Below are 27,933 nucleotides of genomic sequence, written 5' to 3' on the forward strand. Positions count from 1 at the left end.
CTTCCAGAAGGATAACCATCTCTGTAGCACTCTACCAATCAGGCCTTTATTGTAGTTGCCAGATGGAAGCCACTCCTCAGTAAAAGGCACATGACAGACAGATTGGAGTTTGCCAAAAGGCACCAAAAGACTCTCAGACCATAAGAAACAAGATTCTCTGGTCTGATGAAACCAAGATTGAACTCTTTGGCATGAATGCCAAGCGTCACGTCTGGTGGAAACCTAGCACCATCCCTACGGTGAAGCATGGTGGTGGCAGCATGATGCTGTGGGGATGAAAACCTGCTCCAAAGCGCTCAGGACCTCAGACTGGTGCGAAGGTTCACCTTCCAACAGGACAACGACCATAAGCACACAGCCAAGATAACGCAGGAGTGGTTTCAGGACAAGTCTCTGAATGTCCTTAAGTGGCCCAGCCAGAGCCCGGACTTGAACCCGAACAAACATCTCTGGGGAGACCTTAAAATAGCTGTGCAGCAACGCTCCCCATCCGACCTAACAGAGCTTGAGAGGATCTGCAGAGAGAATGGGAGAAACTCCCCAAATACAGGTGTGCCAAGCTTGTAGTGTCATACCCAAGAAGACTCGATGCTGTAATTGCTGCCAAAGGTGCTTCAACAAAGTACTGAGTAAAGGGTCTGAATACTTATGGAAATATTATGTTTCCATTTTTCTTTTTTTATATATTTGCACAAATTTCAAAAAAACAGTTTTTGCTTAGTTATTATGGGGTATTGTGTGTAGATTAATGAGGAGGGGAAAAAACAAATTAATCAATTTTCGAATAATGCTGTAACGTAAAACAAAATGTGAAAAAAGTCAAGGGTTCTGAATACTTTCCAAAGGCACTGTTTAAAAAAAAAAAAGCTAAAATTTCTAAAAACCTGCTTTTGCTTTGTCATTATGGGGTATTGTGTGTAGATTGATGAGGGGAAACAACGATTTAATCAATTTTAGAATAAGGCTGTAACGTAAAACAAAATGTGGAAAAAGTCAAGGGGTCTGAATACTTTCCGAAGGCATTGTATATTCTCTTCAGAAATGCTTATGTTGCCTCTGTTGCCTCCCTGTTGTGCAGTCTGTCTTTGTATCTTATCTGCTGTCACTCTGTCTATCTCTGTCTGTCACTCCAAAGTGTTAATTGCTGTTTTCTTCCTATGTCCACTGCACTCACCTCTGAGCTGTCTCTGCATAGCATCCTTTCCCACAGCACTGGTATCAGAAGACCACACTGCCAGTGCTGGGCCCAGCAGCATCCTAGTTGTGAATGAATAAACACATTTATTAGATGAAGAAGAACGATTACTAAATAAATGCCTAATAGATGAGCATTGGCTCATAATACCTTGTGAATATTACTACTAATATTGCTGTAATACATGTTCCTCCCTATCCTAAGGGTTAATTACTATTACATATATAATATAGAGACAAAATATCAATTAACTGGTAGTACGTGCGTCAGTGTGTCTCTCTCGCTCTCTCTCGCGCGCACTTTCTCTCTCTGGTTTCTCCCTACATCCACTACACTTGACTGTTCCAGCTGAGCTGTCTGTGCTGTTAAGCCTAGAATAACTGGGACCAGGGGAACACACTACACTGGCTGTGCTAGGCCCAGCAATATCCTAGCCTAGGATAACACTTTATTTTAAGGGTCCATAATAAACCATTTATAAGGAATTTAAAATCATTAGCTTATAATTTATAAATTCTTACTCCCACATTTGTACATGTTAGGAAGCTAGTTATTCACACATGTACTGTATATACAGTATATTTCCTTAAACATCCTGTGTTGTGTGCTTGTTCTTTTACCAGGTACTGCAGGAATGCCTACCAATGGCATGCCCATCTTTATGTGAGAAATTCCACGCGTCACTCAAAACATTTATAACGTATAAATAGCACTCACTTTAGATTAGGGACTGAAAAAATACTTTACGAAAGATTAGTAAATGGTTTATTAATTTGGGAGTAATGATTCATACATGGTGAACACACAATTTATAAATACCTTGTAAATGTTTTTTTACGGACCCTTAATATATAGTGGTATCCATCCTAGTTGTGAATGAATAAACACATAAAGTACCAGTCAAAAGTTTGGACACACCTACTCATTCCAGGGTTTTTCTTTATTTTTACTATTTTCTACATTGTAGAATAATAGTGAAGACATCAAAACTATGAAATAACACATATGGAATCATGTAGTAACCAAAAAAGTATTAAACCAATCAAAATCTATTTTATATTTGAGATTTTTCAAAGTAGCCACCCTATGCCTTGATGACAGCGTTGCACACTCTTGGTGTTCTCTCAACCAGCTTCATGAGGTAGTCACCTGGAATGCATTTAAATGAACAGGTGTGCCTTGTTAAAAGTTAATTTGTGGAATTTCTTTCCTTCTTAATGCGTTTGAGCCCATCAGTTATGTTGTGACTAGATAGGGGTGGTATACAGAAATTAGCCATAATTGGTAAAAGACCAAGTCCATATTATGGCAAGAACAGCTCAAAGAAGCAAAGAGAAACGACAGTACATCATTAATTTTAAGACATGAAGGTCAGTCAATCCAGAAAATGTCAAGAACTTTGAAAGTTTCTTCAAGTGCAGTTGCAAAAACCATCAAGCGCTATGATGAAACTGGCTCTCATGAGGACCGTCACAGGAAAAGAAGACCCAGAGTTACCTCTGCTGCAGAGGATACATTCACTTGAGTTAACTGCACCTCAGATTGCAGCTAAAATAAATGTTTCACAGATTTCAGGTAACAGACACATCTCAAATTCAACTGTTCAAGGTAGGCTGCGTGAAACAGGCCTTCATGGTCGAATTGCTGCAAAGAAACCACTACTAAAGGACACCAATAAGACTTGTTGGAAAAGCATTCCTCATGAAGCTGGTTGAAAGAATGCCAAGAGTGTGCAAAGCTGTCATCAATGCAAAGGGTGGCTACTTTGAAGAATCTCAAATCTCAAATATATATATATATATGTATTTCATAGTTTTGATGTCTTCACTGTTATTCTACAATATAGAAAATAGTAAAAATAAAGAAAAACCCTTGAATGAATAGGGGTTTCCAAACTTTTGACTGGTGCTGTATATTAGACAAAGAAGAAAATCACGGAATAAATGCCTTGTAGATGACCATTGGCTTATATAATACATTTTAAAGGTCTAATTATCAATTTAAAAGTAGTGCATTTCAAGTGTTCCTCCCTGCCCACATAGCTAAGTGTTTACAGTGCCTTAAGAAAGTATTAATACCCATTCACTTATTCCACATTTTGTTGTGTTACAGCCTGAATTCAAAATGGATTAAATAGATATTTTTATCTCTCACCCATCTGGACACAATACCCTACAATAACAAAGGGAAAACATGTTTTTAGAAATGTTTGCAAATGTATTAAAATGAAAAACAGAAAATACTTTGAGTCTTTTTGTGTATGTCTCTAAGAGCTTTGCACACCTGTATTGTTCAATATTTGCCCATTTATTCTTTTGAAAATTCTTCAAGCTCAGTCAAGTTGATTGTTGATCATTGCTAGACAGTCATTTTCAGGACTTGCCATAGATCTTCAAGACGATTTAAGTAAAAACTGTAACTAGGCCACTCAGGAACATCCAACATTCTTTTTATCCCAAAAAACTTCATAGGCCTTGCCGATGACAAGCTTACCCAATACATGATACAGCCACCACCATGCATGAAAATATGATGAGTGGTACTCAGTGATGTGTTGATTTGCCCCAAACACAACGCTTTGTATTCAGGGTAAAAAGTACATTTCTTTGCAACAAACGGGATGCATGTTTTGGAATATTTTATTTTTGTACAGGCTTTCTTCTTTTCACTCTGTCATTTAGGTTAGTATTGTGGAGTAACTACAATGTTGTTGGTCCATCCTCAGTTTTCTCATATCACAACCATTAATCTCTATAACTGTTTTAAAATCACCATTGGCATGGTGAAATCCCTGTTTCCTTCTTCTCCGGCAACTGAGTTAGGAAAGACGCCTGTATCTTTGTAGTGACTGGGTGTATTGCCCCAATTGACCTTTATATATGATGACTTGTGTTTAACGAAAAGGACTGTATAAATGTCTAATAGATGGCTATTGCCTTACCTAAATGTTATAAAAGCCAATCTAATGGCTTGTTAGACTATTTTGCAGGTAGCCTAGTATCTAAATGTTCCTCCGAATCCTCCCTTCACTAATTAGCCTACTATAATTGGTATGAAATATATTTCATACAATATACAGGCAAAATATTAGGCCTAACTGGCAGCAGTAGACTACCTGAGCTGTGTCAGTGTACGTAAATGTGTCTTTCTCCTTTTTCTTCCTACCTCGACTGCACTACAGCAGCTTATCTGCCATTTCTCACAGACAGAGCACTCAAACCAGCAGAACCTGAACTTGTAGCAAATAAGTTGTTTAATTTCACACATTTAGCAGCATCAGCCTCAAGTGCTTTTTGCTCTCTTACTTTTTCGGCAACACCTTTCCGTTTTGACTGAGTGACTGACACAGTGGCGATTTTAGCATATAAATCTTGGTGGGGCAAACCAATTGTTTTTTTAAATGCATGCCAGAAAAGCCACTACACAACACAACACTAAACAATACATGAATTGCACTATAACGGTGACAAACGGTGCCCACAAACTGTTAGGGCCTACATAAAACTGTCCCAACAGCAGAGCTTTATTTTCAGCACCATGTAGTGAATCCTTACCACTGCTACACCTGGTTATCAGCAGGGCCTTGTCTGGCAGGGAAAGAGTTTATTCAGCCTCGTTTACTGCCTTTTAAAAAACATGGCTGATATGGCTGACTTGCTTAAACAAATGTGTTTTTCTACTGACAATTGAGATATACAAACTAAGGCATAAGGGGATGACAAGCAGATCCAAGAGGCAATCCATAATTTTTGATTAGGACAATAATGAGCGAGTTAGGACAGACTTAGTCAATATAACTATTTGTTCAGCACTTTTGAAATGTACAGTGGCAGAATTCAGAACATGGGCCGTTCTTACAGTATTCTCCCTGTACACCAAGTCAGAACCGTAGGATAAATAAAGGGGGCATATAAGAAGACAATGAAAGCTCTTACAATATTTGATGATGACATTTCACTAAAACAGGCTATAGGCTACATGTGCACCACCAAGTCAGAACAGTAGGATAAATTATGAGGGGAAAAGGGAGCAAATTATTAGGGTGAGGCACATGGGCTACTAACAGCTTACTACACAACATACACTTAGTATTACTTTGTTAGCTACAGTATGCATATCTCCATGGCATATTACATAATATATACAGCAGCATGCAATACCTTTTTGGACTCACCTTGTTGTGCTGTGCCCACTTGAATAGGAAGATGGTGCGGCAGTCCTTCTTGTGGGCAAATTGTGTCATGAAACTTTGTCATCAAAGTCTGGCATTCTCTGGATTTTATGGCGCTTTCAAGACAACTGGGAACTCGGGGAAAAAAACAAAGGCGAATCATGACGTCAGTGATCTTCAGGTCGGAGCTCTAGAAAGAGGCTTCAGTTCCCAACTTGCAAATCCGAGTTGGATGACCATTCAAAACGTTTTTTCCCAGTCGGGGCTTGTTTATTTCCGAGTTCCCAGTTGTCTTGAACTCACTGAAGTCTGATATTTCCCAGTTCCTAGTTTCCATTTGTTTTGAGAGCAGCAGAAGTCATGCTGGATTGATAGCATGGCCAATGTTTAATGTTTATACTTTTAAGCTTGGAAAAGAGACCCTTAAACCCAGACTTGGACCACACACCCAGTCCACTGTATAGCAGGCTAGTGATTGCTTTGCAACACTTGCAGTTAGCCACTGATTCCTTCCAAACCACTCATTGTTGAATTTGCAATTTACAACTTGTGTAATGTTTATGTCCAAGGGCCTATGAGCACCGTTAGGTTTTATCTATCATTTCTCTTCATATGACAACGATTGAGAAGGATTTTGGACTTGATTCATGAAGATAACGGCTAGCTTGCTAGCTAAGATTTTAAAAGTATGATGTTGACATGATCAGTCCCATCAAAGCTACGGTTGATATAAATGTAATTTTATGTTGTTTTATCTGTGGCCAATGACCTTGAGCCTTAGTGGGCTTGAATTTTTGAGCTCTCCCTGTAGATTTTGCAGTGACGTAGTGTCCCCATGAGTGACAGAACGCTGAGCCAATCCTGGCACAACTATTTTATTTTATTTATTTAACCGTTATTTAACTAGGAAAGTCAGTTAAGAACAAATTCTTATTTACAATGACAGCCTACCCTGGCCAAACCCGGACACCGCTGGGCCAATTGTGCACTGCCCTATGGGACTCCCAATCACAGCCAGATGTGATACAGCCTGGATTCAAACCAGGAATTGTAGTGATGCCTCTTGCACTGAGATGCAGTGCCTTAGACCGCTGCGCCACTAGAGAACATTACCAACCCCTACGCTCCGTATTTTCCACTGGCTCCCCCACCACCGCAGAAAGCACTGAGCTAGGCTGAAACACCAATCAGAAAACCGGGCCAGCCCATCTTGATAGGGGGGCCGGCCGTTGCCCACTGGTTAGCGAAACGCTCAAATATGGATGATTATGACAACATGACCATTATTACAAAGTCATAAAAAAAACTGGCTCATGGGCTCCTGGCCATGTCCATTTTTTAAAGTGTTATATGTATAAATGTTGGGTCCGGCCCTTCTGGCATTTACCAGAATTGTCAGACGGCCAATCCGCCTATGAACGGTAGTTAGAACGTTCATTGAGATATTTAGATAAGTCAGATCCACTTCAAATGAGTTCGTATCGACTACGATAATTTGCGATAGTAATTCCCCGGCCATTTATATCCTCTCATCCTTATCTTCCTCTTTCTCTCTCCCTCTCTTCTGCCCCTCTCTCTCTTGGTCTCCTCCCACCTTCCCCCCCCCCCCCCCCCCTCCATCTCTCCCAGGTTCTCTATTGATCCCCAGTCAGATCCAGAGGCTCTGTTCCGTATCACCCCGGACAGCGGCCTCATCACCACGGCCATGGAGCTGGACCGCGAGCGCGAACAATGGCACAACATCACCGTCATCGCCACGCAGAGAGGTCAGAGGGCACAACTTTGTCATCATTTAGGGCTAGGAGTTTTTAACTCTACACTAGCTATAGCTAGACTATAGTCTAGCTATAGTCTACCTTTTCACCCAAGTCATTACACCTATAAACCCTCATAAAATGAAGTCGTAGAGAGCTGAAATACAATACACTCCACTAAGCAGCTTTACTTGATATGTCTTGATGGCTTATATTAGCTACACAGTGCCAGTGGTACTAGCAGTAGCAGCACTGTAGTGCCCCAATGCTTCATTCATGGTGATAGTAGCAGGGCTTATAGCAATGTTAGCACCGGGTGTGAAATTAGGGGGAATCAATGGAGGGCGACCACCTTGGATGGGAGACAACAGATCCTAATTAAACTACCATTTCCACCAGCTAAGAAAAATCCCAAATGAACCCCTTAAAGTCATATCAGTTAGTGGTAACACAGTAGTACCAACAGTAGTGGTTAGTGTGGTGACAGTGCTAGTCTTTATTTAGGCAGTGCTACTGGCTGGTGTGGCAGTGGGTCTTCAGTAGTTGTAATGCTGCTGCCAGAGTTGATTAATGAGCTCCATAGAGTAACCAGACCGTTGGAGGCGGTATCAGTATTGCTAACTGTCTCTTCTCTCAGGGGCCAGAGGCAGCCTCTCTCCTCTGCTCTCATTGCCTGCCACTACACTAGGAGCTCATTGCCTGCAATGTGGACCTAAGGCTTCCGTCCATAACATGGTGTTACTGCTCAGAGTGTGTGAACACAGTCCAAAGAGACTACCCAAAAATGTGCGTGTGTGTGTGTGTACGGGCCGAAATCTGTGTGTGGACTCATGTGAGCAGTCCAAACTATGAGTCAGTGCCTTCCAAAGTGTGTGTGGGTGTGTGAATGCAGTGTGGACTCCGTCCCAATCCATTTAAACTGTGCCCTGATATAACTGCTTTGCATGACTGTCGGCTCTCCTTACGTGCATATTGTCATTGTTTGATGCTGAAGCTTTGAAAAGTCAGTTTGATGTGGAAAGAGAGCGATGGAGGCCCTAATTCCAACGCTCAATCTTAAAATATAACAATAACACCCAGATTCAGCCAGATTGATAAAACATCCCATGACAAATGCTATGTTTACTTTAGATTCAAACCAAATCTATTGAAGGCAACCATGTAAGCTAGGTCACGAGGACACCCTAGCGGATTGATCAGCAGAGTTGAGATGCGTTGGCCACTCTGCGGTCGTGAAATGCTCTCTGTAGTGACACAGATGTCCCTGGTTCCTCTCCCCCAGACAACCCCAGCCAGGTGTCCAGAGTGGTGGTTACCATAGAAACGCTGGACCTGAATGACAATGCTCCCGAGCTGGACAGAAAATACACAACAGCCATGTGTGACTCATCAGCCACCGGACAGGTCAGTCAGAGAGAGAGAGAGTGGGTGTGTGTGTGTGTGTGCTGGCGTGCATGTGTAAAAAGTATTTGAATGTTCTTGTCAATTCCTTCGATCATTTAGTCCACGCTTCCGTCTTTCTGCCTATATTTCTGTCTTGCTTTTTCCACATTGCCATGTTGTCTCTGTTCCAGTAATTTGTTGTCTTTGTCCATCTGTTCCTTCTATCTGTGCTTGTGTTTATTCCCGCTTTTGTGTGCCTGTGTCTTTGTTGTTCTGTCTCACGATCTGCGAATCTACAGGAACCGTCTTGCAGGGAAGTAATCCATCAGCCAACTGTTGTACACTGAACAAAAATATAAGCGCAACATGTAAAGTGTTGGTCCCATGTTTCATGAGCTGAAATAAAAGATCCCAGAAATGTTCCATACACACAGAAAACTTATTTCTCTCAAATTTGGGGCACACATTTCTTTACATCCCTGTTAGTGAGCACTTCTCCTTTGCCAAGATAATCCATCCCCCTGACAGGTGTGGCATATCAAGAAACTGATTGAACAGTATGACCATTACACAGGTGCACCTTGTGCTGGGGACCATAAAATGCCACTCTAATGCAGTTTTGTCAGACAACACAATGCCAGAGATGTCTCAAGTTTTGAGGGAGAGTGCAATTGGCCTGCTGACTGCAAGAATGTCTACCTGAGCTGTTGCCAGATAATGTAATGTTAATTTCTCTACCATAAGCCACCTCCAACGTCATTTTAGAGAATTTGGCAGTACATCCGACCGGCCTCACATCCCCAGACCACGTGTATGGCGTCGTGTGGGCGAACGGTTTGCTGATGTCAACGTTGTGAACATAGTGCCCCATGGTGGCGGTGGGATTATGGTATGGGCAGGCATAAGCTACGGACAACGAACACAACAATGTCAATTTGAATGCACATACCGTGACGAGATCCTGAGGCCCGTTCTCGTGCCATCTATCCGCTGCCATCAAGTCATGTTTCAGCATGATAGTGCACGGCCCCATGTTGCAAGGATCTGTTCACATTTCCTGGGACCTGAAAATGTCCCAGTTCTTCCATGTATCATGCTGCATGAGGAAAATGGTGATCACACCAGATACTGACTGGTTTTCTGATACACGCCTCTACCTTTTTTCTAAGGTATCGCTGACCAACAGATGCAAATCTGTATTCCCAGTCATGTGAAATCCATAGATTAGGGGCTAATGAATTTATTTCAATTGACTGATTTCCTTATATGAACTGTAACTCAGTAAAATCTTTGAAATTGTTGCATTTATTTTTGTTCAGTATATAATGGATCTGAAAATATATGTATATTTTTCATAAAGACATTAAAAGAGAGAAAATAAAGTTTATAATGTATAAACCCTTTCAAAATGAGAGCCATAGCTACTGCATAACTCAGAAACTTTCTAACATCTTATTCCTGGTCTGAATCACTGCACTAGCACTAATGCACTCTAAAGTCCATTAAAGAGGTATGTTGTATTGCCTGTTCTCCACAGGCAGTATTTTAAGAGAGTCCCAATGGTTTAAACTGAGATAATATTCACTAGATCGAATAAGATAATTTATTTTCTAAGTGCATCTCCACAGTCGGGAACCCAGGCTTAGTAGATTGTATACGGAAAGCCAACCCAGTCATTCCCTACTCTGTTATGGCTAGATATACTTTAATTACTTCCTACTTGGTATTAAAGGTTTTATCTAGCAGAGTCTGTTTGTTTTGATTAGGTAAATGCTGAACTCTTGCGCAGGGATGTGGGCGGTAGTTAAAGGAATGCGTTGTTACAAAGTACTCTTTCTCAATCTCTATTATTTTTCTCATATCCCCCTCCTATCTCTTCTACCTCTGCTGCTATCTATCTTTCTCTTTTCTCTTTCTCTTCTTGTCTGTGTGTCTCTCTCTCTCCGACCTCCCCCTCCCCCATCCTCCCTCCCAATCGTTCCTCCTCTGTGTCTGGTCTCACACTCTCTCTTATCTCTTCCATTCAGGTGGTGCAGGTGTTGCGTGCGATTGATAGAGATGAGGGAGGGAACGACAGCGCTGTCTATTTCAGCATCCCTCCAGAGTCCAGCGTCGCCCTCAACTTCAGCATCAGGGACAGTGGAGGTGTGTATAGTCTCTCTCCCTTTCTTTCTCGACGTCTCTCTCTCACACACACGTCCCATCTCGCTCCCCCCCCTCTGTCTGGCCCCCTCTCTCTCACACACACTCCTCTCCCCCCTCTTCTCTCTGTCTCTACCTATCGCCTATACCATCCATCTCACAGCCTCCGTGCCTTCAAATGTTTACATCTTTTATCCTCCTCCCCTTTTGTTTCCCCTGTTGTTTACCTTTGCCTCTACTCTACATCCATCTTTTCCCAATGCTTTCAGACACATCCTCTGAGGGAAGCTGTGGGAATAACATTATATAGTAGAGATTTCTTTCAATTAAATTCAGTTGTGTTACTTGTTTTTTTTTTACCCCTCTAATGTTGTATTTCCCTCTGTCTCGCTCTCTTCCTCCAGGCCCCACCGCCACCCTGTTGCTCTTGTCGCCCCTGCAGCCCCTCTCCCGCTCCTCCTCCTCCTCCCTCACGCTGCACGTCCCCCTGGTACTAAGGGACGGGACATCTGGCCTGACCTCCACCGGGACGGTCACCGTGTCTGTCTGCCCCTGCCTGAGAGGAGGGGCCCGGGCTGGGGAGAAGGAGAGGCAGGAGAGGCAGACGGAGGGAGACTGGGAGTGGGAGAGAGAGACTGTGTGTGTCCCCCAGCAGTCCACCTCTCCTTCCCCTGGGCTTAGCACCGCCGCCCTGCTGGCCATCCTGGCCTGTGTTGCTACTCTGCTGGGTAAATATACTCAATCCTGGTCTCAGAGACCCAGATCCACAGGGTGTGCACTGCAGGCTGTCATTACAACACACTAGCACACCTTATCCAACCAATCAAGACTTGATGATTAGTTGGTTAGTTACTTTACTGGGAAACACAAACCTAATTTACATCAAATTGGATTGGAATTTTACTGGGAATAACCTCCTGAATGCCTACGTCGTTCCAATTCCAATGTGACTGGGGTAGTACAGTACACATTGTATCTATGTCTGACTGGCTGTGGCTCTAAGTCAATTACTGATTTTAGCATGCAGGGCAGAGATATGCTATACCAACACTCTAATCTGCCCCTTCCAGTGTTTGTTTACTCTCTCTCTCCCTCCCCACCTCCCACCCCCAGCGGTCAGTGCCTTGTCCCTGTCCCTCCGTCGTCAGAAGCGGGACTCTCTGTCCCCCCTGGAGGAGGACGATGTGCGGGAGAACATCATCACCTACGACGACGAGGGTGGGGGTGAGGCCGACACGGCCGCCTTCGACATTGCAGCGCTCCAGAGCGCCCCCCACAGCTCACGCAGGGTATACCGCACCCTGGACAGCAGGAACATGTGAGTGTGTGTTTCATTGAAAGCTGTACTGGGAAGAAACACAGGCAGACAAAACTCCAGTCCTCAAGAGTTCTCAGGAGTCTCGCTAAGACTGTATTGATCCATTTAGATCAGTTATTGCCTCAAAATGAATAACCCTCTTATCTAAAAACATGGTCTATTGTGCTGAGTGATATATGTCTATGTTATGTTATCCCTCAATGGTATTTGTTTCTGTGTAAAGCTGCTGTAACATGCTATAACATGTAGTCTAGCCTTGTCACACCCTATCTTCTATCCCCCAGACGCTACTCCCAGCACGTCCAGGACAAAGCCCAGTCTTACAGCTGGGCCCAGAACCCAACTCTGGACCCGGCCTACTCCGGCCCTGGAGGGCCCATGTACGGCCGCCTCTGCTACAGCAGCCATACCCTACCTGTTCTCCGACGTACTCCAGGGAGCCAGTTTGAGCCGGGCCTGGCTGAGCTGGCCTACCGCTTCCCTGGGGGCCAGCCGGACCACTCGTTGGTCATCCAGAATCAGGGGGCCATGGTGGGGGCCCTAGAGCCAGGGGCCATGTACATAGGCCCGGCTGAAATGAGCAGCAGAGAGAGCAGAGACGGAACAGGCCCACAGAGCGGGGTTAGCACCTCAGATGGAGGGACACCGCGGACCAATGACAGCCAGGAGAGAGGCGGCGGGGGAGCTATGAGCAACTGTACCGAGAACAGCAGTGAGCAGCAGAGCCAAAGTCAGGACTCAGTGGACTTGGTAAGAGACACACTGTATATCACAATCAGTGAATAGATGTTATCATTTGGTATGCTTATTGCACTGCTGATTGAACATGATTCTGAGGGGAGATTATGATGAATGTTTTTTTTTTAATATTTTGATTTAAGAAGCTTTCTGTCCTTCTTTCCTTTTTTAACGTTTTGTCTCTTGATTTTCTCCTCCTTCTTCATCCTCCTCTCACAGTGCACTACTAGCTCTTTCTAGTGCTCAATTAACCTCTGCTGCTTCTCTTACCTTCTCAACTCTGTTCTCTCGTCTGTCTATTCTTCCTCTGTCTCTCTGCCTTTCGCTTTCTTCCTTCACGGCATCTCCTTTCTCTCCCTCATCTCCCTTATCTCCCTGTTTCTTTCTTTTGGCCTTTTACTTACGCTCCGGCTATCTGCTTTAATTATTTCTCCAATTCATCTCTCCGTTCGTTCCCTTACAATTCTCTCTCCTCTCAACCGCAATATCACATCTTGTTATCCTTTATCTTCTACTTCCACTTAACAGCGCTGTTCCCTTGCCCTGCCCCTGTCCCTGACTGACCCTCCTCCCCGTCCCCTGCAGGTCCAGTCTGAGACCCTCCCCCGGGAGAGGGAGCACAGCCTGGTCCTGACCCGCTCTGGCTCCGTCCTTGGCCAGGGAGGTGCCTGGGTGTGTGACTCGGCCACCCTGCCCATGGCGGGCCGCAGAGCCTCCCGCGCAGGCCTCTCCCCCAAACGCACCGGCTCCGGCTTAGCTGAAGGAGGTTCCTCTGGTGGTGGAGGTGGAGGCCCTGGGGCGAACGGCCCAGACAGCAAGTCTCAGCAGTCAGCCGCCCGCAACTACACCAGTGTCCTGCAGGGGGAGGCAGCGGGACAGAGGCAGGACTACCCTGGGAGCCTGGGGAGGGGAGGGCTGGAGATTGGCAGCAACTTTGTGGTGGCCAGGCCGGACAGGGAGGGCGGAGGGATATCTCTGACTGGCACTTCTTGCGGGGGGATGTACCCAGAAGGTTTCATGGCTGACTGGCGGGACAGGGTGGGTATTGGGGCATACATTTTAGGAAGAAGGGATATGACCCCCCAGATGCTGCCCTTCCCAGGGCAGGCCAGGGGCGCATATGGGGGCATCATGGGGTATGGGGCAGGGTGGGTCCCAGGGATAGAGGCGGGGAGAGGGGGTCCAGTACCAGGTGGTCACTCCTTGGCCCTCAGGGTGGGTGAATTCCTCCGCCTTCGTCTGGCTCAGGTCACCTTTGACCCCTCGCAGCCTCCCTATGATTCAGTGCAGGTGTACGGGCTGGAGGGCACAGGGTCACGTGCAGGCTCCCTCAGTTCGCTGGAGAGTGAGGGAGAGAAGGATGCAGAGAAGGAGGAGTGGGGAGGAGGACTAGAGGAGTGGGGTCCGCAATTTCAGGAGCTAGCCAAGCTGTTCCGAGATAGGGAGGAAGAAAAACAAGAGGAGAAGGATGGGGAGGGAGGGGTAGAGAACAACAAAAAAGAGGCTGAAAAAGAGGAGGGGCAGAAAGAGGAGCAGTCTGGAGATGAGGGGAAAGACAGAGAGGGTGAAGAAAAAAAGGAGAGAGAATGAGGGAAGGGTGGAAGAATGATTAAAAGGCAAGCAGAGTTAGAATAATGGGAAGAGAAGTTAAAGGAGAGCGAGATGAAGAGGGAGAGTAATAAAAAGAGACAGATAAAAATGAGCCCAGGGAAGCAAGGGCAGGGGAGGAAGTGATTGATGTAATTTAAAGCAATAAGTGGTGAAAGGCTGATATGTGTGAGCACAGATACTGAGACAATGTGCATGATGTTTCGCCACTAAGCAGCAACAATTTGTTAAGTGGTCTGGACAAAGAGAAACAACCTAAACATCCAAGACAGGATTTTTATTCAGCTCTACATCTATAGAAAGAGGAGAGAGGGAGTGAGCGAATGTGTTTCTTTGTTTGCGTGTGTGTGGGATGAGGGTGTGTATGTGAGAGAGAGAAATTGGAAACAAATACTTTTTTGGGGGGGGGTGATGTGCAAGCAAGACAAAACATTCAACAAGGAAGTATGGAAAATTAGGGTACCACACAGAGGAGAAAGGGATATAAGATGAACAAGACAGAGGGATAGAGAAGAAAGACAAAGAAGGAGAGAGAGAGAGGAAGCGAGATGATTGTGCAGAAGCTGTTGCATTTACACCATCCGCAGAGGCAAAAAAGTGAATAATTCAACTCACTACTTCATTCCAAATAAAAACGATTAATCATTTAAATCTCTGAAAAAGTCGTATCACCGGAAAATACACATTGTGAGAAGAAAAAAAGGGATATGATATTCCCAGGCTTAGCTGAGTGTTGTTGTGTTTACAAACACAGGCTAGATATTTTTTAACATGTTTATTTTCTTTGTGAAGCTTGCATTCAATTGCCACACTCTATTGCACAGAAAAGCTACCATTCCCCCTGTCATAAGGGGATTTATGGCTGAATTAAGATGAAATTGTCAACCCTGTTACAGGCAACTTTGTTACAGTCAACCCTGTTACGATCAAACGTGTTACTTTATTTGGAACTTAATAGGCACTTACTATAGTTTTTTTGAGATGGGAAAACATGTTTTTTATTAAGATGAAAAAAAATCTCTAATTAGGTGGAATCAAAGTTTATTATGACCAAGTTCCACTTCTCAAAAGGCACCGAAATGATGGAATGACCCACACACCCACACACACTAAAGACTAATTTGTGTTATCAGGCATTGATTGTATAATAAATCACTAAAGCAAAAGTATTAACAAGATGCATTGAATCTATGTATGAATCTAATAAATCTCTTCTAAATCGATTATTTTACTGTATGTAGGGAGGAGAGGAGAGACATGACTATTTTTTATGCAAAACCTCCGTCTATTCAATCAACATGTCTTGAGGACCAAGTCTGCATGATTTGAGAACAATCTCAACCAATCTCAACCACCTATTCACACTCTGAAAACTCTTAACCGTCCAATCCATAACTTCCATTTATCAGTGAAGAGTGTCAGAATGAAAACCAGCAGACCCAGCGAACAGAAACAACTGGGCCCCGTCCGTAATGGTCAAAGGTTAGAGGTCAATTTAAGAATGAGCTGGGTTTTCAGCTGGAATGCACTTTTATACTGTGTGGCGTTCAATACTAGACAATGAATAATGTCAGATAAAGTTTTTTTTTTTTTTTAAGAAGATGTCTATGGACAATAACTACTGTTCTACTGTATGTACATGCATTTGTAAATATCAGTGAATACCATTGTTAAAAGAGAAGATAATTGTTCAAAAAATTTAAGTGGAAAAACTGTCACGTTTGAACAGAGCACTGTTGGGACAACTTAGACCTGGCCTAGATTCATATTTCAACCAGACTGGACTTGATTTACCTGACCTAAACTAAACTAGCACAATGTACTTTACATTAGGACAGACCAGAATATTGTGTGCCTAACACAACATTATTGTGGAAAAGCCAAGTATTTAAATATGTCTTTAACCTGGCAAAAAGTGTTGTACAGAACATGCGCACTCGATTACTTGTGAGGTACTCTTCTTCATCAGCCATGTATCTGACTAGAACTAGAAGCCTGGCATGCAAGGTTATGTGAGGTAGCTTTCTAAGCCAGCATTTCGATTAATTCAGTTTCCATTGAAAACCATTTAACTGTACCATGAAAACTGCCCTGTGCTGTATTCTATTCTCCAATGCAATTGTCACAACCCATCTGGTGAATTGACTGGAGCTGTAATGGAACTGACCCCAAAGAATACATATATAGTATTGCTCAGTGTTCCCGTAAAATGTTCCACATTTTACAGGGACACGAGGCAGCATATAGAGACTCCTGTCAGCTCAGACTTTATGTGCCATGCCCAAAAGTTGTGCACTGTTAACTTAACATTGGCTCAGATTGTGACAAACCCCTAGTGAAAAGAGAAAGTCTACACAATCACCATAAAAGTCCACAATCACACTGTGTCACTGTGTAAGGTCCTGTTGAAATACTTTTAAGAACTCACCCTTCCTCTCTCCATTCCTTGGAGTTATCACTGATTTGACAAGTCAAAGCTATGAAAGGGAACCCTTCCTTTCACCTATCAAATTGTGTTAGATCAGTGATTATTACTTTGAGAATGGGCGGAAGCAGGGATGCGTTTTGAATGTACTCAAATCGGGCCAAAGACTTGACTGGACCCTGCCAGGACTACTGTAGTAGTGCACAATCTCTGGGGGGGGGGGGGGGGGAGCGGGACCCTGGAGAACGCATGGTCTGACCAGGTCAAACTCCAGCCCTGATATGGCTAGCCTCCATAGTATTGTATAGTCTCGACACCATAGTGGAGGCTATAGAGCAGGGTTATTCAACTCTTACCCTACGAGGTCCGGAACCTGCTGGTTTTCTGTTCTATCTGATAATGAATTGCCCAGGTCTACATTAGTCCCTGATTAGAGGGGAACAATGAAAAACACAGTGGAACTCTGACTTAGAGGTCCAGAGTTGAGTTTGAGGACTATAGAGTTTAGCCATATCAGGGCTAGTCAAGCCCTATTCACAGGGAATAACCACATACACCTGTAAAACACCCTCACATACGCTGTGGAATATGTTATGTAGTTCACACCTATAAATATAGATAATGTAATATATGTGTGTGTCGTAATTATAAACTGATTGGTGCATCATCTACTGTGGAATAATGACTTATGTCCCCCGAAACATGGTTAGCCAGCGCCGATTGGCTCTTGGTGTTTTGCTTGTGCTGATTGGTCTAAATCAGAGTGATGCTCCAGCTGATTGATCTGTAGATGGCGAGGCCTTGGCTTGTAGTGCCGCCGTCACTTAACTACTTGATTGAACTGATTATGTCACCTCCGGAGGAAAGGAATCCAAACACCAAATTGGTCCAATCAAAGGCATGATTAGTTGAATCAGTCGCTTCCTGTCGCGGGGGCACTCCAGGACCGGGGTTTCCCATTCCTGGTCAACCCCCCCCCCCACTTTAGTCAGAGAGGAAAGTGAGATTGTCAGGAGATTTATCAAACCATTTACCCACGCAATTAAATGCAAATGAAAATACACTGCATTTAATGGCAGGTCCTGACATGCTTTACATGTAGTGTTTCAGGGGTGTGTGGTTATATTCTGTGTGTGTTCTGGAGGGTAGAAGGTCATGAACTTGGAACGCCACCAGACGACCCCAGGTTCAGTCTCCCTTTGGGACTTCATCACTCCTGCACGATGTTGATCAAATTCCAAGATGGCGTGCTGAATAAAGTAAATGTATTTATTATGTTGTATTTTTCCTTTTATTTTTTGTAAATTTGAATAAAAAATAATATGTTTTAAAGAGATGTCACACTTGGCAGGTGGTCTTTTCTTATTCGTGTCTCCAATGAAACAATCTCACTAATCAATTGTGTGTTAACTTTGAATGTTGTGTGTGTGTGTATGCGTACACGTAGGTTTGCGGGTGGGTTACCCACGTAAAACAAATACTACAGCTTGCTATAGAATACTATAGTACTTACTATATAATTCTATATAATTATGTAGTAAACTGTATTATACTGTAGAATCTTATACTCCACACTAGTATCGCTTGATCATGTAGTGCTTAAAATAGACTTTTGCACACTGTACTATCCCTTGAGAATTTTGTAGTATACTGGAGAATACTACACACTGTAGTAGTATCCCTCGATTGTGTAGTGCTTACTATAGAACTTTGTACTATACACTGTAATTTATTTTATTTAACCTTTATTTTAACAGGGGAGACATATTGTAACCTATATGCTAGGAGTCAGGAAGCAGGTTCAGAAGGTGAGTTTAATAATGACAATAAGCAGATAAACAAAACAGAAGAAGCGTACCGAACGTGATCAAAACCAATACTGCCGGAAGACGGAAGCTACAGGGATAAATAAAGGGGAAGTAATCAAGGTAATGATGAAGTCCAGTTGTGCATAATGATGGGGAGCAGGTGTGCGTAATGATGGTTGCCAGGTGTGCGTTATCTGGGTTGCCAGGACTGGTGGTTAGTAGACTGGCAATGTCGAGCGCCAGAGAGAGGGAACGGGAGTAGGTGTGACAGAACCCCCCCCCCCCCTCATGCACAGCTCTAGCCACAGGACGACGCCGGCCAGGAGGACGGCCCCGAGGGCGAGGATCGGGCCGGTTGGCGGAAATGGAAATCCTGGACAATGTTGGGGTCCAGGATGTCGGCCGCCGGAACCCAACATCGCTCCTCTGGGCTGTACCCCTCCCAGTCCACCAGGTACTGAAGCCGAGTCTCCAGTAGAGACCTGATGGCATAGGCAGGGGACCCATCGATGTCCAGGGGAGGTGGAGGGGTGGAACGGGGGACGGCATCAGCAAGGGGGCCAGGAACCACCGTCCTGAAAAGGGAAACATGAAAAGAGGGTGAGATCTGATAGTTGGTGGGGAGTTGTAAATGGTAAGTTTTTTTGGTACCCTTCCATGATTGTAGTATGCTATAGTATTTGTTGCGGATTATTACATGTTTAATGCCCAGTTCACTATCAAACTCACTATCACAGTGGCAACCTGCCTCTCCAAAATGGCCGCCAAGTCACCTGACAAGTCACCTGACTTGTGTGTCTGTAATGTTGTCACTCATCAATACTCATGAACCATTCAGGATTATCCATAATCATGGTATCGTCTATATTCATATAGAAGTCTTTAGAAACATATTATATTCTTATTTACAACAAAGGTGACTCCAAAATGACACAATTCATTATTTACCATTCACTTCTATTGTAAACAAAATGATCTCAAACACAACTAACAAAACAGAAATTGCTTCCAACAAATTGGTAGAGTCACAAGCTTGATGTAGTCATTGCGTTCCATGTATATGGGACCAATACTTTAATACACATATAAGTGATTTTGTACTAATACTTTTGCTCCCCTAAAATGGGGGGACTATGTACAAAATGTGCTGTAATTTCTAAACAGTTCACCCGATAAGTATGAAAATACCCTCAAATTAAAGCTGACAGTTTGCACTTTAACCTCATAGTCATTGTTTGATTTCAAATCCAAACTAGTGAAGTATCGAGTCAAAAGAATAATAAATGCTTTACTGCCACAATAATTGCGCTGCGCAGTGTACTGCATTCTATTACTTCAATGTCCTCTGATGATTGACCTGCTTAAATAAAACAAATCAAAGTGATCAAAGAGAAGTTGTGAATCCGAGTCTCTCTGACAGAATCCATTTGGTGGTCGTCACCATCCACTAAAACCAGCCATACAGTCCTTTCAAAACTAGACCATTTCTTACAGTATTCACTATAGAGTTTTAGCGGGCATGGCTGTAGTATACTGTAGTATTTACTGTTTTGTTTTTGCAGACATGACTCTAATATTCACTGTAGTATTTCTTGCGGACATGACTGTAGTGTTTTTGCAGACTTTACTGTAGTATTCACCAGGGGTGTCATGAACAACATTTTGGAAAAAGTAGCTTTACCAATTCATATGCTTATTGCTTTTGATTATCGTTAATTATTGCCAATAACAGCCAATTTAATTATGTATGTTCATTGCTGTTATTGCCCATTATTTGCACCTTTCTGTGTCTCCTTATAGATGAACAATATTCCCTACAAAGCCAACCAAGTCTCAAGTAATAACAGTCATGTCAACAACTGTCAATAATTCCCTGCCGTGCATCATCTCCATTACCCAAATCTATATAGACTCTTAAACTGTACTGCATCTCTGCCTCCGAATGCTCTTCAGCTGGAGTCCCACAGTAGATGGGCATCATCACCATAACCTCACCTTAACCTCAATCATTTACAACCTTGTAACTGAAGAATATTGTGACAGGCTACAAACCAAAGTTTTGGTCAGTGTTTCCCTGGGCACCCATATCAGAGGAGGACATGCAGGAAATATAGAAAAGCACCCCTTTGTCATGTTGAGGTGAGCGCTTTGGAAGGCTGTACGGCGTTGTGGCTGTTGATTTCTGTGAGCAACCACTTTGTCACTATGCTGTCCCGAAGAAATGTTTGGGGTGTGGTTGATTGTTCTGATTTGTATGTGTTGAGTTTGACCATCAGTGAGTTTGTTAAATGTGACAATATTCAAGGGGTTTATCATGTAAAGCCACTGCAATAATGTCCTTTTGTTTTCAGTTTGTTTGGAGATGATTTTCTGGTTTGAGGTCCAGGTGGGTTATTGGCAGTGCCCTCCAATAAGGTGTCAGTCTTTAAGTAAAGTCATTTTGCATTTCTAAAATATATATTGTTTATGTAAATGAGGTGGTTAACTGTTGATTTTCTACTATCAGATGTACGTTATTGTTTGTTACTGTTTTTGGTCATCTTGTGAACTCGGCCAGCTGAATCTCTGTGAAACCACTGTTGTATTTCAGAAAGCTATCTAATGGAAGTAACAGATCTGAGAAGTCATTTTGGTTTACTCTTGTTAATATGTTAGCTGTCAAACAAGCAAACCTGGTTCGTAGCGTTGCTCAGAACTATTGACCCAACTCAATAGGTGGCCTGTCATGAACCTCTGTCTGATGTTCTGGTTGAGTGAGGTGTTCCCCTCATTAAACAGTATTTGGCATAGTCATTTTATCTAACCCTAGTCGGCAGGTATTACTACAATATACTACAGTCATGTCCACAAAACACAACAGTAAATACTGCAGTATACTACAGTCATGTCCGTAAAATACTACAGTAAAGTCCACAAAAACGCTACAGTGAATACTATAGTATGCAGCAGTCATGCCTGTAAAAACACTTCAGTGTTTATATATAGCATACTATAGTCATGTCCGCAAAAACAAAATCATTGTAGTGTTTTTGCAGACTACTGTAGAATTCACTGTAGGGTTTTTGCGGACTCAGCAAAAACACTACAGCAAATATTTTTGTATTTACTGTAATGGACATGGCTGAGTCAGCAAGGTAAAAAGTATTTGAAATGGTTTCAGAACGGAGCGTGTGCTCTGACTCCCAGATGTGGAAACACCTTGTGTGTTCTGATCCGCGCTACTCTAGACACGGGATCTAAGTGCAATAATGAAAATCAGAGAGTTTTGGACCAATCACACACTTTCAGAGGACAGACTTTTCTGTTTGCCGGGTGAGACATGGACATTCATTGGGAGCTCAAGAGAAGGCAGAGAAATAGAGCAAACCTGACAGGGTGCACTGAACATAACGTTTAGAACCTACAGCACTCTAGCAGACTGATAGCGATTCATCTGTGTTGACCAACACAATGTGGAGATGTATTTTGAAAAAGTAAAGACTAATGGATTTATTTAGTTTATTTAGTTTTTCCTGAATTATTTCTATGACAGATCTTGCTAAATTAGCTCGTTTCAATAAGTATATATGCCCCAAGTCAGGAGGAATAAGTAAGGCCCGGATTCAATCAGATCAAGTGATAGCTGATGTATTGGCAGTGTCGGAGGTGTAACTACAAGATGAGGTGTAAACACACACACTACAAGATATACAAGATGGCGCCGACAGACACGGTCGCCCTGTTTCTAGCTCCTAGACAACTTTGCAGTATATATTTATTTTTTTAGAGCCACTGAACATGGCGATTGGCACGTGTTTTTCTGTTGCTCATTAGTAAAACAAGGTTTCTGTCTTGGAGGTTTGTTTTTTGACCAATTCTGCATTTTAATGATGCTTGGCTCCCATGAGAGACTGTAGACGTGGAAGCCTATTTCACTTCTTCAAAATCCCTATAATGAATCTAAGATAACTCAAGAAATCTGTCATTCATTTTTACGTTTTGACGAGGATGTTTTAGTTACACAATTTTACATTAACTAAGGTGTGTGGTTCAATATTTCTCCAGTAAAAATATGTGCGACGTGTTGTCTTATGTAAACAGTCAGAGCTACTGGGCAGGTCTGTCTCACTGTCTATGCTATTGGATAGAGAACAATCAACACAGCTGTTCACCCCATGTTAATGGCCATTGTCAAATCAAAACCCAAAACTTAATTTACCTGGTGTGACGCACATCTGATCCAAACACCATTTTAGATGAGATTGACTTAATGACCAACATTTTTCAAACTCACTTTGTAGTCAATTTTGACACTAGATTAACTGTTTCTGACTCATATCGGTGCCACATATGTCACGCCCTGACCTTAGAGAGCCTTTTTATGTCTCTATTTGGTTTGGTCAGGGTGTGATTTGGGGTGGGCATTCTATGTTTTTGTTTTCTATGATTTTGTATTTCTATGTTTTGGCCGGGTATGGATCTCAATCAGGGACAGCTGTCTATCGTTGTCTCTGATTGGGAACCATACTTAGGTAGCCCTTTTCCCTCCTTTCAGTGTGGGAAGTTAACTTTGTTTGTGGCACATAGCCCTTAAGCTTCACGATTGTTTTGTATTGTTTATTGTTTTTGGTCGGCGTCATCCTAATAAAAAGGAATATGTATGCTGACCACGCTGTGCTTTGGTCCAGTTCTTTCAACGGCCGTGACAACATAGCTCACTTTCAAAGGAATTTGTTGCTTTTTAAAGGTCGTCGCTCTTTAAGTGTTATTTCTTACATTATTTTCTCAGAATGTTTCTGGTATTATTACTTACTGCCGGAAATAACTTTTGGACATTAGATCAGAGGTCACTCACCAGAAATTTGACTTCCTGGACCTGGATCCTTTGCTTGGACTTCGAGGCAGCCCCCGTCACCGGGGGTACTACACCAAAACGTTGAAGCCGGAAAAGAAGGAAGAGAAGTGGGGTCCTAGTCAGACTCAGATGGCGAGCAAACCATTCACTACTTCCTAGTATATTACTCGCTAATGTTCAGTCCCTGGACTACAAAATAGATGAGCTCTGGGCGAGGATCTCCTTTCAGAGGGACATAAGGGACTGTAACAAACAATTTTTTATGGAATCATGGCTCTCTCGGGATATATTGTACACGTCCATACTGCCAGTGAGGCTCTCCATTCATCACATGGACAGGAAGAAAGAACTCTCTAGGAAAAACAGAGATGGAGAGGTATGTCTCATGATTAACAACTCATGGTGTGATTATGGTAACGTACAGGAACTTAAGTCATTTTGTTCTCCTGACCTGGAATACCTCCCCATCAAATGCTTACCGAAATAAAATTTTCTTCGGTTATAGACGGGTCAGCTGACAACGTCACAAAATCAATGCACATGTTTCATTGAGGCAGAAGTCCGTGTATTGCTATGATTCCAGTTGGTCAGATAGCTAGCAACAATGAAAAGAAGCTGCTATGAGGGGAATCGTACGTGGCTAGTTTCTGCTATTTTTATTTTGTTCTTGATACCATGTTGTTTTAAGGTGTTTTGAGTGACACATCTATGCTAATATGGCTAATATTCCCTAGCTAGCACTAGCAAACCAGCAGTTGTAACTATGTATTTGAGAGACAACACAAGCTCATTGTGCAAATGTATTGTCAACGTTGTCAGCAATCTAAGCCAACCCCGTCTGTTTTGCCCCATAGTTGCGCACATGTCGGTTTTGTTGATAAACAACCAACCTGTCTATTGCCATTGCCGTGTATGTTCTGCCCCAAACTGACACCGCGATGGCTCTCAAGGAACTACACTGGACTTTGTGCAAACTGGAAACGGCATATCCTGAGGCCAAATTCATTGTAGCTGGTGACTTAAATAAAGGAAATCTGAGGAAAACTCTCCTGAAATTCTATCAACACATCTCATGTGCTACACGCGGAGAGAACACGGTTGACCATTGTTACTATCCCTTCCGGGACAGCCACAAGGCCCTCCCCACTCTTCCTTCAGCAAACCAGACAATGCCTCCGTCCTGCTCCTCCCCGCCAATAAGCAGAAACTTAAGCACAAAGCAATTGTGGTAAGGACAGTTCAACGTTGGTCTGACCAATTGGAATTTATGCTTCAAGACTGCTTTAATCATGCGGACTGGGAAATGTTCCATGTTGCCTCTGGAAATAGTGTTGACGTGTACACTGGCTCTGTGACTGGGTTCATCAGGAATTGCATAGAGGATGTTGTTCCTACTGTGACGATTAGAACTTATCCATAACTGTTACGTTCCCCAGTTTCTGTCTTGTTGTGGGTTTGTATGTGTGTGTGTGTATTTCAGGATGGCTTCCTGGATTCTAAGCAGCTGATTGGTCAGCCCCATTGCAGATTGGAGCTCTGACAAAAAACATGGATAGATGGCAGCATTCGCGTAAAACTGAAAGCGCAAACCACCGCATTTAACCACGGCAAGGTGACTGATAACATGGACGTGCACAAACAGACCAGCTATGACCTCCGTAAGGCAATTAGAGACAAAACAACAGTACAGAGACAAAGTGGAGTCGCAATTCAATGGCTCAGACATGAGACGCATGTGGCAGGGATGCCAGAATATCACGGATTATAAAGGGAAAGCCAACCACGCCGTGGACACCGACACCTCACTCCCAGTCAAGCTAAACACCTACACCTGCTTCGAGGAAAACAATATGGAGCAGCTAACGTGGGCCTCCGCCGCTCACTAGGACTGTGTGCTCCCGATCTCTGTGGCCGCCATAAGGCATTCAAGCGTGTTAACCCTCTCAAGGCCTCTCAAACCGATCGCATCCCAAGCTGTGTCCTCAGAACATGTGCAGATTAGCTGGCTGGAGTGTTTATTGACAAATTCAATCTCTCTCTATCTCACTCAAGATGTCCGCCATTGTTCCTGTACCCAAGAAAGCAAAGGTATTTAAACTAAATTACTATCTCCATGTAGCACTCACTTCTGTCATCATGAAGTGCTTTGAGAGGCTAGTTAAGGATCATATCACCTCCACATTACCCAGTACCCTAGACCCACTACAATTTGCATACTGCCCCAACAGATCCACGGACGACGCAATTGCCATTGCACTGCGCACTGGCCTATCCCACCTGGACAGGAGGAATACCTATTTAAGAATGGTGTTCATCGACTACAGCTCAGCCTGCAACACCATAGTGCCCTCCAAGCTCATCACTAGTCAATCATCAAACATTTCTGTAGAAAAGCCAACAAAGGCATAAAGGCTGGCATTCCTTTTTTTCTTTTTTTGTGTTGCGCTATTGGCAATAGGTGCACTTAATTCAGAAGCCCTGGGCAACGGGTAGGCAATGTCTCCCCTTTTTGAACCATTTAATTTGTCTGTAAAGACTAACTATGTCTGGGCCTACTGCGCTGGCCAATCGGATAGCTCAAATCCCCGTGCCTACAGCTTTCATGACCCCGGCCACAGCAAAGTTTGATACTAGCCTGCGTGGGATTACAGAACTTTTTAAACCATAACCAGAGAGAGACTATCAAAGAATACAGCAAAGAGCTGCTGTTTTTATGAGTGAGTTCATGTTTTTATTCAGCACTGTCAACACTGTTTTTAATTCAACATTATTTAAAAAAAATTAAATGTGCTTCTTCCTACTTCCACTCGCGCTGCAATGAATGAGTAGTCAAGTGTATCGATAGCCCTGCATTTTATTATTATTAGCAGCTTGTTGTGTCTATTTTAATATCAAGGAATATTTAACTTTCTCTTGTCATCAGAACACCATTAATTTGTGCATGAGGCAGATGGAGTGCGACTCAAGTTTTGCCTTCAGGTGGAAGATGGTGTTCCTTCTCTCTGGTCAGTCTCACCGGAGGAAGGGAAGGAGAGATCAGGGACTGTGAGAGGCGGACCCTCTCCTGCTCTCTCCCTCTTCTGAGACTAATGTATAAAATAACTGGGAACCCGGAATACGGAAATCTCGGACTTCCGACTTCGATGCAGTCAAGACAACTGGGAACTTGAAAAAAATCGTGATGAGACTGAGAAAAATAGTTTCGAACGGTCATCCAACTCAGAATTCCAAGTCAGCATCTTTCTAGAGCTCTGACTTTTCTACCTGATGATCAGTGCCATCATGATTTGACCAAGTTTTGAAAGCACCATGACCATCAGATGCAGATACAATCAGTCCAGTAAAATTAAAAAACAATTTATTTGCGAATTATTTCAATGTATGCTCTGCTGTGCTTCGCAAGTGCTACACCAACTGATTTATTGCAAAATATAATATGGTCTGAGAAGAACAATATTTGCAGGCCAGGCATATAGCAAATATGCTGTGACAATGTATTAGACCTACTGCACAAACCTCATTCCTACAGAACTGTTTTATCATGGCTTAAAAAATGTGAGAGGTAGATCTCTGCTTGCTTTTTGACTGCGAAAATTATCTTGACTCAGAAAAGTTTGGTGACCACTGGCCTACAGGGAGGAGGTAGGAGCCTTGGTGGATTTGTGCCAGGAAAATAACCTCTCCCTCAATGTCACCAAAATGAAGGAGCTGATCAAGAGACAGCAGAGAGTGCACCCCCTCATCCACATTGACGGGGAGAGTGTCAAAAGCTTCAAGTTCCTCAAGGTGCACATCACTGATGACCTGAAATGGTCCGTTCACACCACAGTGTGGTGAGGAAGGCACAACAGCACCTATTCAACCTCAGGAGGGGCTTGGCCCCGCAAGCCATGGCCTGTTCACCCCGCTACCATCTAGAAGGCAGAGACAGCATAGGTGCACCAAAGCTGGGTCAGAGAGACTGATAAACAGCTTCCTTCTCCAGGCAATCAGACTGTAAAACAGCCGGCTTCCGCCCAGTACCCTGCCCTGGACCTGAGACTGCTGCTCTACGTACATAGTCATTAAACACTGTTCACTTTAATAATGTTTTATATTCATTTTATATTTGAAATTCTTCAAAGTAGCCACTCTTTGCCTTGATAACAGCTTTGCACACTCTTGTCATTCTCTCATCCAGCTTCATGAGGTAGTCACTTGGAATACATTTCAATTAACAGGTGTCCCTTGTTAAAAGTTAATTTGTGAAATGTCTTTCCTTCTTAATGCATTTGAGCCAATCAGTTGTGTTGTGACAAGGTAGGGTTGGTATACAGAAGATAGCCCTTTTTGGTAAAAGACCATATTCATATAATGGCATGAACAGCTCAAATAAGCAAAGAGAAACAACAGTCCATCATTACTTAAAGACATGAAGGTCAGTCAATATGGAAAATGTCTATAACTTTGAAAATGTCTTCAAGTGCAGTCGCAAAAACCATCAAGCGCTATGATGAAACTGTCTCTCATGAGGACCGCCACAGGAAAGGAAGACCCAGAGTTACCTCTGCTGCAGAG

The 27,933-nt window shown here is 43.2% G+C and overlaps 1 protein-coding gene across 4 annotated transcripts in view; it reads left to right on the forward strand.

Moving 5' to 3' along the window:
- LOC139559567 (uncharacterized) overlaps positions 1–18,075 on the forward strand; it is a 137,040-nt gene extending 118,965 nt beyond the window's left edge. For 3 of the 4 annotated variants that reach the window (XM_071375668.1, XM_071375671.1, XM_071375670.1), the window contains exons 8-14: positions 6,996–7,132; positions 8,403–8,524; positions 10,531–10,648; positions 11,050–11,373; positions 11,759–11,963; positions 12,218–12,713; positions 13,287–18,075. In XM_071375668.1, the coding sequence (XP_071231769.1) occupies positions 6,996–7,132; positions 8,403–8,524; positions 10,531–10,648; positions 11,050–11,373; positions 11,759–11,963; positions 12,218–12,713; positions 13,287–14,291 (2,407 nt within the window). In that variant the 3' untranslated portion in view covers positions 14,292–18,075. The remainder of the gene's footprint in view (positions 1–6,995; positions 7,133–8,402; positions 8,525–10,530; positions 10,649–11,049; positions 11,374–11,758; positions 11,964–12,217; positions 12,714–13,286) is intronic. The other variant, XM_071375672.1, reaches the window with a different exon arrangement.
- Positions 18,076–27,933: the final 9,858 nt, after the last annotated feature.

Source organism: Salvelinus alpinus, chromosome 30, assembly GCF_045679555.1.
Source record: "Salvelinus alpinus chromosome 30, SLU_Salpinus.1, whole genome shotgun sequence".
NCBI lineage: Eukaryota > Metazoa > Chordata > Actinopteri > Salmoniformes > Salmonidae > Salvelinus > Salvelinus alpinus.